This window comes from Lagenorhynchus albirostris, chromosome 6 (assembly GCF_949774975.1).
Source record: "Lagenorhynchus albirostris chromosome 6, mLagAlb1.1, whole genome shotgun sequence".
Taxonomy (NCBI): Eukaryota; Metazoa; Chordata; class Mammalia; order Artiodactyla; family Delphinidae; genus Lagenorhynchus; species Lagenorhynchus albirostris.
In genome coordinates, this window is record NC_083100.1 from 61,949,779 (window position 1) to 61,965,182 (window position 15,404).

At 47.6% G+C, this 15,404-nt stretch overlaps 1 protein-coding gene across 1 annotated transcript in view; it reads right to left on the minus strand.

The window, feature by feature from the left end:
• The window catches only part of MYO3B (myosin IIIB), a 388,019-nt gene that overhangs the window by 341,162 nt on the left and 31,453 nt on the right, over positions 1-15,404 (minus strand). The window contains exon 8 of the mRNA XM_060151181.1: positions 11,701-11,846. Within this exon, the coding sequence (XP_060007164.1) occupies positions 11,701-11,846 (146 nt within the window). The remainder of the gene's footprint in view (positions 1-11,700; positions 11,847-15,404) is intronic.

Below are 15,404 nucleotides of genomic sequence, written 5' to 3' on the forward strand. Positions count from 1 at the left end.
GAGGTTTTGTTTCTTAATTGGAAATACTTAAGGCGGGGCCATGGTCGCAAAAAAAAATAGTGCAAACAGGAGGACTGATACAACCCTAGCAGTGCTGCGGCCTCCACCAGCCCAACGGCAGGGCGTCGGGAGGCTGTGCGCCCAACTTCAGGCAGCGCTCCCAAATGTGGCAAGCCCAGCGCCGCGCCCTGGAATGGTCCTTTTTCGGCCCTTCCCCTCCGGAAAGAACAGAAAAGAAATTCCAGGAAAAGCACAAATTGAATGCAGGGCGTCAACTCAGTCCTATTCTCACCAAAGTAGAACATAGCCCCCTCATTCCCCCCTTTCTCATGAACCAGAGGAGCCAATCTTGGGTCCTCAAGGCTCCGTTTCTTCAATTTCTGAGGCCTCGCAGGGCTGATATTGCGTTCTTAATATCATTAGCTGGACTGTATTTATTCTTTCGCGAACAAAATTCATGACTTTACTGAGTATACAGGGGCCTATAGTGAGGAGGAGAAGGAGGCATAGTAGAGGGCCCAGGATGGGGAGGAGGAAGGGGAGCATCCCATGAAATCCTGACCAAAGGGGATTATCCGCTAATTCTTGCCGGCGGCGAGCTAGGTCTTCCTGGAGCTGGTGGATCTTGTTTCTTACAATGCCTGATTTATTTGCATAGAAACAACATTTTTCTTTTAGGGCGAGGCATATCCCACCCTGTTCAGCTGTCAGCAAGTCTAAGCCCCTCCTATTCTGTAGGACCACCTCGGCCAGCGAATCTAATTGGTCCTGTAAGTCCTGAATGGTCCCAGAGAGAGTTTCTACATCTTCTATTAATTGCCTAGACAGCTGACTATAGGAGTGAAGGGAGACCCCAAGGCCCGTGCTCCCTGTGGCCACAGCTCCTGTAATTCCTAATCCTACCAGGAGGGGCAGGACTGTAATGGCTCGTTTGGTTCTCCCTGCCCAGAGGTCAAAGCTGGGAATGGGCAATGGGGTGTCTCCCGAGATCAGGTCTACATTGGGGAGGAGAGTGGCCAGGGTGCAGACCCCTGTCCAATTCGGGGGTAAATAGGTGTATGCTAGGTTACTTCCACAGACAAAGACAGTGGTATTAGGACTACAGAGGGAGGAGTTCACGGGGATATATTGACTACATCCAGTGGATGAAAGGATTCCCAAGTCAATACTGGCGTTAGAGAGGGAATCGTTCTTGACAAAGCATGAGGTATTAAAGGTGGTTGAAAATTTTGAAAATTGTATGGGGAACGGCTCGGGGAGTGAAGTTGGGTTACATCGTTCGCTGATATTTAAATTGGCGAAGGTGGGGATGGCTATAGGGCGGGGCGGTCCTTGAGGAAGGCAGAGCCAGCAATCCTGTGCTAAGTTGGGGTTGGTGGTATTCAAAAGCGCAAAAGTAGCTTCTAGTATGGACATGGTCTGGGAGTCCAATTCAGAGGGATCGACCTTAGGGAGAATTAGGGGGTGGTAGCTGAGCTGTGGGTACAGATGCCGATAGGCCTCTTCTATTTGTCTTCGGGTTTCTATCTGGCGCACTGCGTCCTGGGGCCCCCCACCGTCTGACATATGTGTGGGGGCCCTGGTATTCCAGCATACCGGGGTCCCGGGGGTGCCAGTGCATCCAGCCTGAAGGTATTTATTATCATCACTAATGGTGGGGCTTTTATTATTCTGTAGTATGGCTGTGAAATAAGTCTTGTTATTGGCCCCTATACATTGCTGGTAAGAGGAATAGCACATGCTATGCATTGATTCCTGGAAGGTAGAACAGGGGCAAGTAGCTCGAGGGGGGAGTGGCTTAGGCTTATGGTAGCATTGCCAGTTTTGAGAGGCCCCGGTAACCCTATATTCCTGAACAAGATACGCAGTTATGCCCCCGCAGTCCTGCATATGAGTATACCCTCGGGGAACAACAGGAGTCTCCATAGTACCTCCCCTGCACTCGCACGGTGCACCATATAGTAGTTGTATTAAAGTATTCTTATTGGGGGGAGGGCCGAATCCTCCCCTCGTGGCCCGAGGGTTGAGGGTTAGGACTATCATTAGGGCTATCAGCAGTACTTTGGTCATCATGGGGGAGGGTACGGCGCAAAGTCAGTTTGAGGGGATTGTTCTTACTCCGGTCAACAGTCCAGGTGACGTCAGCTTTAGTGGACTTGATGAGGTCAGAGAATGGGTCCACCGGCTTGACGTGTGTGTAATGGATCCAGGCAGCTATGCTGTCCACCTTGATGGCTGTCGGCGTTGTCAGGATGATCTGGTAAGGTCCTTTCCACCTGGGTTCTAGGGTCTCTTGTCGATGGCGTTTGACAAGGACCCAGTCACCTGGCCGGAGCTGGTGTGGAGTAGGTGGGGGTCCTGTTGCATATAGCTCTTTTAGTTTGGGCCAGATTGTCTCGTGTATCCGCTGTAAGGCTTGGAGGGAAGACAGGAGATTATTTTCTGGGTCCAATTGGATAAGGTTAGTCTTTAGATTAGGGATGATAGGAGGAGGCCTACCATGCATTATTTCGTAGGGAGTAAATCCTAGCTTATAGGGGGAATTTCGCACCCTAAACAGAGCGTAGGGGAGTAGGACTACCCAGTTAGCGCCAGTCTCCATGGTCAATTTAGTCAAGGTCTCTTTTAGAGTTCTATTCATCCTTTCTACCTGTCCTGAACTCTGGGGGCGGTATGCACAATGTAATTTCCAATTAGCCCCAAGTATGGAAGCCAGATCCTGACTTACCTTAGAAACGAAGGCTGGCCCGTTGTCGGACCCTATCATAACTGGAAAGCCATACCTGGGCAGGATCTCTTCTAGTAGCTTCTTAGCTACTATTCGTGCAGTCTCATTCTTGGTTGGGAATGCCTCAGTCCAACCTGAAAAGGTATCTATAAACACCAGTAAATATTTATACCCATATTTGCCAGGCTTTACCTCCGTGAAGTCCACTTCCCAGTAGGCTCCAGGCTGGTTTCCTCTCTCCCGGATGCCAGTGGTTGGCGGGTGGGAGCTGGCATTATGGAGTTGGCAGACTGCACAGTCAGCAACCAGTCGTTCAGTCTTCTCGGAGACATTTTTAATTTTAAGTCCAGTCTGCCTGATGAGATCCTGTAGCCGTCGGGCGCCCAAGTGGGTGCTACGGTGGATCCGTTCAAGGACCAGGGTTCCTAGTCTCTCAGGAAGGAGGATATTGTTCTTAGCGTCCCGCCACCATCCGTCTCTAACCTGGGTTAGAGGAAGCTTGCTCATCCATCTGATGTCATCCTCCGAGTAGTCGGGTTGGGGCGGTAGTTCCCGGGGGCCTGGATCCGGCAGTTGCAGGGGAAGTAATGGTATTGGAGTGTGTGCCGCCTTTCGAGCTGTCTGGTCTGCCAAATTGTTGCCTCGGGTGACTGGATTCGTGGGTTTTTGATGCCCCGGGCAGTGTACAATGGCTAGCTTTTTGGGTTCCCATATGGCCGCTAGCAAGGCCAGGATTTCCTCTTTGTTCTTGATGTCTTTGCCCTCTGCTGTGAGTAGTCCCCGCTCTCGGTATATTGCCCCATGTATATGTGCGGTAGCGAAAGCATACCGGCTGTCTGTGTATATGGTAGCTTTTTGGCCTTTGCTCATCTTGAGAGCTTGGGTCAGGGCAATTAATTCAGCTTTTTGGGCTGAGGTCCCTGGGGGGAGAGTCTCTGCCCATATCACCTCAGTTTCTGATGTTACTGCTGCCCCCGCATACCTCTGACCTTGCTGGACAAAGCTGCTGCCGTCAGTGAACCATGTGACTTGTGCATCCGGTAGGGGCTGGTCACGTAGGTCTTCCCGAACCCCATGGATCTGGGCCAGTACCTCTGCACAGTCATGGAGTGGGGAGTCCAAATCTGGGTCAGGTAATAGGGAGGCAGGGTTTAATGCCCGCGGCGGAGTGTAGCTGATTCTGAGGGGATTTAACAGTAGACCCTGGTAGTGGACCAATCGAGCATTGCTCATCCATCGGTCGGGAGGCTGTTTGAGAACCCCGTCGATGGCGTGGGGGGTGGTGACATGTAACTCCTGCCCCATAGTTAGTTTGTCAGCATCCTTTACCATTAGGGCCGTGGCGGCGATCATCCGGAGGCAAGGAGGCCAGCCGGCAGCCACTGGGTCCAATTTTTTTGATAGGTAAGCAACAGGCCTGGGCCAAGGACCGAGGGGCTGGGTCAACACGGCCTTAGCTATGCCTTTGCTTTCATCTACAAAGAGGTGGAAGGGTTTGGAGACATCAGGGAGACCCAGGGCGGGTGCGGATAGCAAGGCAGTTTTGATCTGCTGAAATGACTGCTCAGCCTCTTCTGTCCATTCAAAGGGCGTCTGCTCTTTGGTGGCTAGGTATAGCGGTTTGGCCATTTCAGCAAATTTGGGTATCCATAAACGGCAGAACCCAGCCGACCCCAAAAATTCCCTCACCTGTCGAGGCGTGGTGGGTCTGGGGATGCGGAGGACGGTTTCCTTCCGTGCATCTGTGAGCCATCGTTGCCCCCCTTTCAATAGGTATCCCAGGTAAGTTACCTCAGGCCTGCAGATCTGTGCTTTCTTGGCAGAGGCTCGGTATCCCAGGGTGCCGAGAGTCCGTAGGAGGTTTCTGGTTCCCTGCAGGCAGGCTTCAGCGGTCTCAGCAGCTATTAAGAGATCATCAACATACTGCAGGAGGGTTACATTGGGGTTTTGTCTCCGGTACTCACTGAGATCCTCGTGTAGGGCCTCATCAAACAAGGTAGGCGAGTTTTTGAATCCTTGGGGAAGTCTGGTCCAGGTGAGTTGTCCGTTTATACCTCTCTCGGGATCTGACCATTCGAAGGCAAAGAGTTCTTGACTTTTGGGCGCCAAGGGTAAACTAAAAAAGGCATCTTTGAGGTCCAGCACAGTATACCATTGTTTTTCTGGACTAAGGGCGCTCAAAAGAGTATATGGATTGGGCACAGTAGGATGGATGTCTATGACCCGTCTGTTGACTTCCCTCAGGTCCTGCACTGGGCGGTAGTCTTTACTGTTAGGTTTGCGGACTGGCAGCAGGGGTGTATTCCAGGCCGACTGGCAGGGACGCAGTATCCCCAGGTCAAGAAGCCGGCGAATATGAGGAGTGATACCAGTCTTGGCCTCTAGGGGCATGGGATACTGTCGGACACGTGCAGGATCTGCCCCCGGTTTGATCTCTATGAATAGGGCTGGGCGGTGTTTGGCTAGTCCCACCCCCCCTGTTTCTGCCCATGCTTCGGGGAACTGCTGAAGCCATGACTCTATATCTTGATTTTGGGAGGGTGGTTCCTGGTGAAGTCGGTACTCATCTTCCAAGTTTAGGGTGAGCACAGATATGGGTTGGTCGTGAGGGTCTGTTACGATTGGCCCCTCTGGCCGAAAATGAATTTGTGCTCCCATTTTAGTGAGTAAGTCTCTCCCCAGTAAGGGGCAAGGGCTATCGGGAATGACCAGAAAGGTATGGGTTACCCTTCCCGTGCCCAAGTCCACAGTTCTCTGAGTGGTCCAAAGATAACGTTTGACTCCCGTAGCTCCCTGGACCCAGGAGGATTTGTTAGAAATTTTCCCGTGGGGCTTAACCAAGACCGAATGCTGTGCCCCTGTATCCACCAGGAATTGGACTGGTTTCCCCTCCACTCGTAGGGTTACCCTGGGTTCGGGGAGGGGGTCCGAACCCCGTCCCCCCTACTTTGTATCATGTGTAAACAGGACTGGGGTGGCGTTCGGTTGCCATTGCCCCTGGTTGGGGCGCGGCTGCCTTTTCTTGGGGCATTCCCGAGCCCAGTGGCCCTTTTCCTTGCAATAGGCACATTGATCTCTGTCCAATGGTCGCCTGGGAGGTCGAGTGGCTGGGGGGCCCTCTTGATCTTTCTGAACAATGGCGGCCAAGACTTTAGTCATTTTCTCAGTGGCTTTAAGTTGTTTATCCTCTGGGGCGTCCCGGTTATTAAAGACGCGCTGGGCGATACGGAGTAAGTCCTGTATCTGTTTGCCCTCCAGATCTTCTAACTTCTGGAGTTTCTTTTTAATATCAGGGGCTGCCTGGTTAACGAAGGACATTACAATGGCGGCCTGATTTTCGGGGGCCTCTGGATCCATAGGGGTATACTGCCTAAAGGCTTCCATTAATCTTTCTAAATAAGAGGAGGGACTTTCTGTTTTACCTTGTACAATTGAATATACCTTGGCCAAATTAGTGGGCTTGCGCGCGGCAGCCCGGAGACCCGCCATTAGAGTCTGGCGATAAATGAGCAGTCGTCCCCTACCTTCTCCGGTGTTATAGTCCCATTCATCCTGCGGGGGGCGAGTTAAGGGAAAAGCTGCATTGATGAGGTCAGGGTTAGCGGTGGGTTGACCATTATCTCCAGGAACCAGTTTTCTCGCTTCCAGCTGGATTCGCTCCCGTTCTTCGGTAGTGAATAGGATCCGGAGGAGCTGTTGGCAGTCATCCCAGGTGGGCTGATGAGTGAACATAACGCTATCTAGAAGAGCTATCAAGTCTTTAGGATTATCAGAAAAACGGGCATTCTGGGTTTTCCAATTATATAGGTCACTGGTAGAGAATGGCCAATACTGGAGTCGGGGGTTCCCTGTCTCATCGGGAGGGCCTATTTCTCGCAGGGGTAGGGCTATGGTGGAATCAGGATGGCGGAACCCTGGGTCGCGCTGAGTGCGTCCGCGAGTGCGCCCAGCCGGCCCCTGGGAATTATTTTCATTGGGCAGGGGGACCGGTAGTGCCTCTGCCTCTCGGTCCTCCGGTTCTGGCCTGGGTGGCCCTCCGGGAGGGGCCGCAGGAGGTTCTACCAAGGGGAGAGGAGCAGAGCCAGGAGCAGGAAGGGGGACTGGTTGTGGGGCCACAGGAGGAGATTGATATGGGGGGGGGGTCTAGGAGGAGGTCTTGGCTGTCAGAGAGTATGGGTGCAGTTCGGGTCTGAGGCTTGGGAGGTTTAGTTGGTCGGGCCGCAAGGATCTTATATGACCCTGATGACAAAAAGGGGGTCATCCAGGGAGGAGGGTTTTCTACCAGGTCCTGCCATACCAGGATGTAGGGGATCTGGTCCGGATGGCCTTCTTTTCCTGGCAAGAAAACTCTAGATTTAACTTTTAGGATTATAGGAAGACAAAAGGTACCCTCGGTGGGCCAGCCAACCCCGAAAGTTGGCCATTTAGAGCGGCAGAAGGTAATTAGTTTTCTTCTCCGGATATCCAGACTGAAGTTGTGTCCTCGGGACTTTACATCCCCGAAATTAGCGAGAAGGAGGGAGAGGGGGGTACTCTGTGCTTGGCCCATGTCTAGGTCCTGGAAGAGATTGATTAGAAAAGGTTACTCTGAAAACAAAAGTGATTAAGAGCAGTCCCAATAGCGGAGTCTGTAAAAGGAGGAAGGGGAGGTTATCGCGTGCGCGCTTCAGATGGGCTGTCAGCCCCAGATGGGTCGTGGTGGACGTCTCCAACCACACCCGACTAGGTGTCCTATAGCGCGTCCGCCAGGACTGTCCTAGTCCCCAAAACAGAAGGTACCCTGAGCCGGCTTACTTACCGATCGGTTGTCAGCGATGACCCGTTGACCTGATGTCTGGTGGGCTTGGGGGCATCCCGGACGAGCCCCCAAATGAAATGCCCAAGGTCGCGAGGCCCCTCCACAAGACCACCAGAGTCGAGAGTCAAAGCCAAACGGCAAGGGTCATTTATTGCAGGTTCGAACCTGGACCTCCGCGCACTTGTTGCCGGTGACGCTAAGAGGTCCTGGCGGAGTTTAGTACAGCTCTTTTATAGACCGGTACAAACATAGTCGCCGATTGGTTGACTTTTAAACAAAGACACTAGTCGCCGATTGGTTGACTTTTAAACAGAGACACTAGTCGCCGATTGGTTGACGTTTAAACAAAGACACTAGTCGCCGATTGGTTGACTTTTAAACAGAGACACTAGTCGCCGATTGGTTGACGTTTAAACAAAGACACTAGTCGCCGATTGGTTGACTTTTAAACAGAGACACTAGTCGCCATCTGATTGGTTGGACGGTTGCGGGGGTGGGGGGGGTCAGCAGGCGTAATTACAGAAGCGAGAGCGGCTGGTTAAGTTTCGGTTTCCTGAGGTTTTGTTTCTTAATTGGAAATACTTAAGGCGGGGCCATGGTCGCAAAAAAAAATAGTGCAAACAGGAGGACTGATACAACCCTAGCAGTGCTGCGGCCTCCACCAGCCCAACGGCAGGGCGTCGGGAGGCTGTGCGCCCAACTTCAGGCAGCGCTCCCAAATGTGGCAAGCCCAGCGCCGCGCCCTGGAATGGTCCTTTTTCGGCCCTTCCCCTCCGGAAAGAACAGAAAAGAAATTCCAGGAAAAGCACAAATTGAATGCAGGGCGTCAACTCAGTCCTATTCTCACCAAAGTAGAACATAGCCCCCTCACAAGAGGTCATTAGCCAAAGACTCCAAGCTAAGGAAAGATACCTGGTTGCCAAGAAATGTACATAATTGTATACTCCTAATTCTATGGGTTCTTGCAAATAATCTATGAAACAGATCTCCTTTTAAGTGAAAAATATATCCTGGTCATCTGCAGGATCCTTCTAAGCCTTTGGAATTTACAGTCCTCAGGAGAGAGTCCTGAGAGAGATGTTGTCGAACCCACTGATGCCTAGAGAAATGATTTTCATTCATTTCCTCTCTTCTAACTCCTGGAGAGAAGTAGCAGCAGACAGAGCAGTGACTGTCAGAGAGGGGTGACTTTTTTTAGAGCAAAGGCGTTAGACAAGATGACACATGCTGACAGGCTCAGCAAACAGTGGCTGCTCTGCCAATCAGCAGACAATTTCTGTGCGTCTGCAATGTAGGAAAGATTGTCAGTCACGCAGTGTTTCAAAGACAGGTCACGACGACCCCGTGTGTCATCTTCTAATGCCAATCAGCAGACAATTTCTGTGTCTGCAATGTGGGAAAGATTGTGAGTCTCAGTGTTTCAAAGACAGGTCACGACGACCCCGTGTGTCATCTGCTAATGTGAAGGTCAAAAGAAAGGGCAAGGTGGGGGGAGGCAGAGAGGGGACAGCAGGAGACCCCTGTGCAGGCAAATCAGGCACATCCAGGCAGGTCTCGACTCCTGTTTCATGACAAAGCCTGGGGAGCCCATGTGATCACCTGCTTCACTGACATCTGAGGCTCCCACCTCACATGTAACCAGCACTGCATTAATCCCTGTCCTTTAGAACTCGTGAAAGTCGCTTCTTCCCTGACTGAGGAAAGGTCTTTTCCTTCCTTCCTTGGTAATTTACTCAATTTATTTCCAGTCAGGAGAGGGTTGTAGGGAAGAGGAGGAAGCCACACACAGTACTCTGGCCCCCAAGAGTGCTCTGCAGTGGACTTCATCGCTTAATTGACGAGAATTCCAGAACACCGACAACACTCATAACCAAAAAAAATTCTGAAGCCTAACAGATTCAAAGGATTTTTGTCATTACCTGTCATTTACTCTTCTTCTATTACAAAAGGAAATGCTGAGATAGAATGAGAGAGCCCCATGAAACATACAGGTAGATAACCTAAGTGCCTGTTTAAAGTACGTAAATGTTAAATTTCTCCACTTTCCATCAAAGAGCTTTTCTGAGGAAAGGATACATTTTTACCACTCAAGATTAAGATAGAGTATACACATGTGCGTGAACACACATGAGACTGCACTTGGTCAATCTACAGCCCTTCATAAGAGAACTGCATGATTCTAATTAACAGGATACTTTTTAAGTAAATAACTTAGTGATTATAAAAAGCTATACAGTACATACAAATATGTTACATTTTTTTTAAAAAAACCTCCATCCTTCCTGTCCAGAAATGTCCAGTTGGCCGTTAAGGTTGTGATAAAGGCAAAGTGTTGAGCACACGTAATCACACTGAGGGTCCTGCTAACCGACTAGTGTTGACGTTCCCTAGTTCAATCTGATTCATCTCTTGCACAGGAACCAAGAGATGGTAAAAGGGTCGGAGATTACACCAGAAGGAAAGAAAGAAAGCTTCAACCTACTTTGGGATAAGGATCCTTGTCACCCCAAGATCCTTTTCTAGCAATTGCTCTGTTCCTGAAGTTCGCCCTGTCCTGAGGCAAGCAGTAGGGGGCTTGGTTATTTGTGTTTCAGATCTGGAAGCTTCTCCCAAGATGGAAGAAGCGAGGGGAGTGAAAGTATAAAGGTTATTAGATATCAGAGGTTTGGCTGGGCACCACAAGCAAGCTAAGAGGAGTCACTGGAGACGAAGGGTCTGTTAAACACACACACATTTGCATGTACACACACACACATACACTTTCTAGGCTGCCTCATATTTATCACCCTATGAAATTTTTGAACAGTTGCTCTGTACACAAATGCACACTAAAAGTTAAATAAATAAGACTGAGAGAAAAAACATATCCAAGTAGATGATCTCTTATCAAAAGTACACGTCTTGCTAATCAGAAACCACATCTTAATTCTGATAACTGAGAAATTATGTGGCTACAGTAAATAAAGAGTAAACCATTTGTAAAAAATCAAAACACACAAATCATCCCAGATACCAGTTCTCATTTCCTGACATATTACTGTACACATTACTGTTTTGGGATCCTTCATTCTTACATTGTTTTGAACATTCATCAGACTATTAATTTTAAAAGCCAGGAGCTCTGTCCTAATCACCAGAACCTGTTTTTGTACTTTGGAAAGGGCGAAAAAACCAACTCTGACTTGGGTGGGAATCATTTTGGGAATAATGGTGGGTGGTTGTTCACATCCGGATTAAGTATAAAACGATAACATTATGATGATGAATGCCACAGAGCCTCATCTGCATATAAATAGACCTAATCAGAAATGCAAATTGCAATCAGGAGACATTTTTAAAGACTGTGATAGCTGTGTGATTGTGCAGATAAGGAAAGGTTAACACTTGTATTGTTAAAGCAGTTAAGTGGCTCCCAGCCGGCCCAGGGCCTTCCTTTGAAAGAGACATGTGGAAGATACAAATCTCCCAACCAGCAACCCTCCTGGATGCAGCTTTCCAGAGCTTCATTTTCTGTAACTAGAGGCTTGAGCAGGCCAAACATCAGCCCTATTCTGATGAAAGACAAACAACCAAACCTCTTGTACAAACCCTTAGTGAATACAGACAATAGAAAATAAAATGGCATTTAAATACCCTTCAAATAGCTCTCTTTCAGCACAATTGCCCATTGAGACAGAAATTAAAGGATGAAGAGAAAGTCATGACTGATGTAACATTTTTCTGATATTTTTTAGTGCTGGCATACATTTTATTTCATCCCTAAGTTTTTCAGCATACTGGAGAAAGAGTCAAACTAGGAAAAAAAAAAAATAACCAGACATGATTATATAATTTAAAAAGAAAACACCAGTATTTAGACAGATTACTTAATCCAACACCACATTTTCAGTCTTCTCGTGCAAAGCGCAAAAAATGAACATGTCAAAAAAATTAGAGTACTGAAAATATGCAATTGTTATGACATAGTCCTATCATTTTTAGAATACGTTACATTTCAGGAACACCCTCTCCCCCACTTTCCTGCATCTGCCCCCACTTCCCCCCAAAAAAGAAATACATTTTACAATCAGGCTTTCACAGGTTTGGAGAGAAACTGTTTATGAACAATTTATTATCCTTAAAGAGCCTCTTTCCCAAAGAACTAATAAGCCAAGAGCGCCATCTTGTGTCTTACCTTGGAATCTTAAAAAGCGTTTTCACAGGATGCATGTCAAAGAGGGGAGGGTCTCCATCCCCCAGTTCAATAGCTGTGATCCCCAAGGACCAGACGTCACAGCGAGCGTCATAGGAAGAGTCATACTGCTGCTCACAAGCAATGACCTATCAGACAAAAGCAGGACACAACACATCAACCCCACCCACTGACACCACAGATGTCCTGAAAGGCCCTTGGCCGATCTTAGCCCCCTTCTCAGTTCCCTTGGCTATACTGATATTAAATTCCAGTAATAATAAGATGTCCATTTTCTAGGCCTTATTTGTGTGATTGATTTATCATCTGATATGTTCATTAACTTTTAAAAATGTATCAGTTCAGTTCAAGAAACATGCACTGAACCCTCTAGATACCAAGAACAGTGCAAGGGGAGGCACAAGGGTGAATACCTCACCACAGCCACCCTAATGTCCTTTAAGGAAAGGCTTTGTCTAGATCCTTCATCTCATTACCAGCTGCTGAATTCAACAGTGAGGAGCAACTGTTCTCAAAGATGCCTGTCTCCTGCACAAAGTCCCTAGGAGCACAGCATTTGAGCAGAAAGCTGCTGGGAGACTGATGTGCTTAACTTAGAAGAGGAACCACTCCCTCCCATTCCCCTTTTCCAAGAAAATCGGCCCCCTCCTCAAACCCCAACAACTGGTTTGTGTCTCAGCCCAGCTGCTGCTTCAGGTATTAGCTCTACTAGGTGCAAGAGAAGGGGAACCAGAAAACGCCCTTGGGCTTGTCATTGGTTTGGAAAGTATGGAACCTTGTGGGGAAATCTTTTTCTATCAACGTTTTGAGTCAGACAGGAAAAGTCCCACCACTTAGACTCTGGTGGCTATCACAGTGGGGTCAGGAGAAGGCAGGGGTGGGCCAGAGGCTGTGCAGGAACCAAATGCCCCTATTTGACCTTAAATCTGCTTCCTTGACCAAGGATGACCCATGGCTATGAGCAGGTGGGAGACTTTTATTAGAGTCTGATGATGTTATGTCCAACAGCCTATGAGGTAGATAGACAGCATCACCGGAGACCGCAGCAGGGCCAAAGTGATGGTCCTGCCTGCCCTCTTTGGCTGTCAGAAGGTCTTTGACTTTGAGTAAGATGGACCAGCTGGCCATGGGAAGTAGAAGAATGATGGATCTGGCTTATGTATTAGCAGGCTACTGTGCTGAGGATACAATAATATGGAACATGAATAGAAGAAGCAAATCTAGTAAAGATGTTACTGCAGGACTCCAAACTAGAGACAGTGAGAAATAATCAGATTCTGATTATATAATTTTGAAGGTAGAGCCAACTGGATTTGCTGAATGGGACTTGTAAGGAAGAAGAGTTGAAGAAGAGTTCAGTTTTTAACCTGGGTGAGTTTTTAACCTGGGTGAGTTTTTAACCTGGGTGATTCCAAAATGAGATGGGGAAGACAGTAGGAGAAGTTGAGACAGTTGAACAGCAGGAGCTCCACTGGGGACATACTAAGTCTGAGATGACTGTGAGACTTCCAAATGGAGACTACTTTTAGCTGGGTAAGACGCAGACTTCTGACCTAGAGAATAAACACACGTTGTTTGAAGCCACTAAATGTGTGATATTATGATGTCAGTGACAGAAAACTAATACACCTGCTCTCTGCCAGACCCAGTTCACTGGTCGCGTGATGCCAAGCAAACATACCCGCCATCTTGCCCAAGACTTGGTGTTCCTTCTCCTATAATTTCTGTCTACCTTCTCTTCTGGTTTCTGAACTAAAGAACCTTTTTCTATGTACCTGCATCCTTGGCCTGATCCCAGCCCAACCCTCTGAATAGACTATCCCGCCATAGAACATCCTTTTAACACATTATTTTCAAATATGCATTCAAACTCAAGTTCAAATAATTCCGATTTTGGAAGCAGAGGCCATTACATTGCCCCCCGAAGATCTCACTTTCATCACCTCCATCTGGTGAGAAACTACATTATTCTAAAAGATCTCCAGAGAAGGCTATTTACCACCTTCCCTTCCAGAAATGACATTTCCAAATGTGTAAGACAAACATAATTTTAGACCTATCAATCAGCAAATAGTTCACCATTCTTATACATCTCTGTGAGAGAAAAAGAAATAAGACTCTATCCTTCCCCAACAGGAGCTACGGCCAAGTGAAATTTAAAGTGAATCTATAATAAATTAAATGACAAACCATGACAACTAAAAATGTCCTAAGACAATACGTACTAGGATGTCCAATAAAGGATATGGGCTCCAAAAGCTTGGGATATTAGAGGGAGACCAATTCAGGCTAAGCAAGACAACAAAAAGTAAATAGTGCCCATAGTCCACAACTTCCAGAAAGAAATTCAAATCAACTTCTAGCTGTCCTGGATGGGACACAGAAGGCAATTCCAAGAACCCGTCCAAATGTGGGAATGGAGACATCCTATCGATTCTCAAGTGCTGTCATAAAATATTCAAAACGTTTATCTGGTTTCCACTTCTCTTTACAGACAGTCACACATTATCTTCAGCTCAGTCTGATTAATAGAAGAGTATCCGTTGGCCAAATTCTCTTCCCTAAACTCAGCTTGTAATGTGACAAAAGAATTATTTAAGCTTAGCCTTCTAGAGAAGTTTATAGAAAATGTCTCTAGTAAAATAACTCACAAATAATTATTGAGTACCCATGAGCCAGGCATGGTACTAGGTAGGTATATAATCATTCTGTCAGGTAGGTACTACTATCACCTTTTGTAGGTATGGAAACTGAGGCACAGCACAGTTAAGTAGCTTCCCCAGTACCCATAGCTAGTCATGGTCAGGGACAGAATTTGAACGCAGGCAGAGGAGAGACAAGTGAACAGATTATCACAATGTGATAAAAGTACTCTAAGTAATAAAGGTTATATTCAAGAAACAGTTGAATTATCAGCATCTGTACACATATTTTGACCAAACTAATCACATTTTTGAGATTTTTGTCACCTAAACTCTATCTCTTCAGAGGGAGTCTCTCTTTCCATCTCTCTTTATTGGGTTACATGTGATGGGATTCAAAGAGGCACTCTGAGAGGTTGCATCCCAACTGAAGGTCAACACATCCTAGAACTGGATTCCCTATCAATCCAACAACAAAATCTGCAACTATTTCTTTAGGAGAAAAAGTAATTTCATTCTCCTTAGCTCAGCATTCTCCTTGTCTCTAGGTAAAATAAAGCTGAGTTAAGAATGCTTGAATGGTCGATTGGTCTTGCCCCCAGGAGGAAGTGACCTCTCAAAGAGCTCTCTGAATCAGTTGTTACAATGCTCCACAAAGAAAAGGAGAGTGGCAATGTCAAGTAAGTGCACTGCCCTGGCACCAGGTTTCCCAGGTTCTGTAAGTCATATTAGAGGGGTGGGGAGAGAGGAGTCTGAAATGGTATTGACACAGGCCCAGGACCCCAAACACCTTGTCCTCTTCCACTCCTCAACCTCACCTCTACTGCCCCCAGGAGGAGACATGCCTAAGGCAAGTGTATTCTCTCCTCTACCTCAAGCCTTTACTTCAGTCATAGGAGTATAAATGATGCTGGTGGTAGTGGAATGGGGAAGATGGAATAGGTGTGAGAGAGAGTTCAAGGGAAGACTTGCAGGACTTGGGAGGCTAGGAAAAGGGACACACCAAGGAAGACAAACATTATGACCCTGGGTGACCAGGAGAAT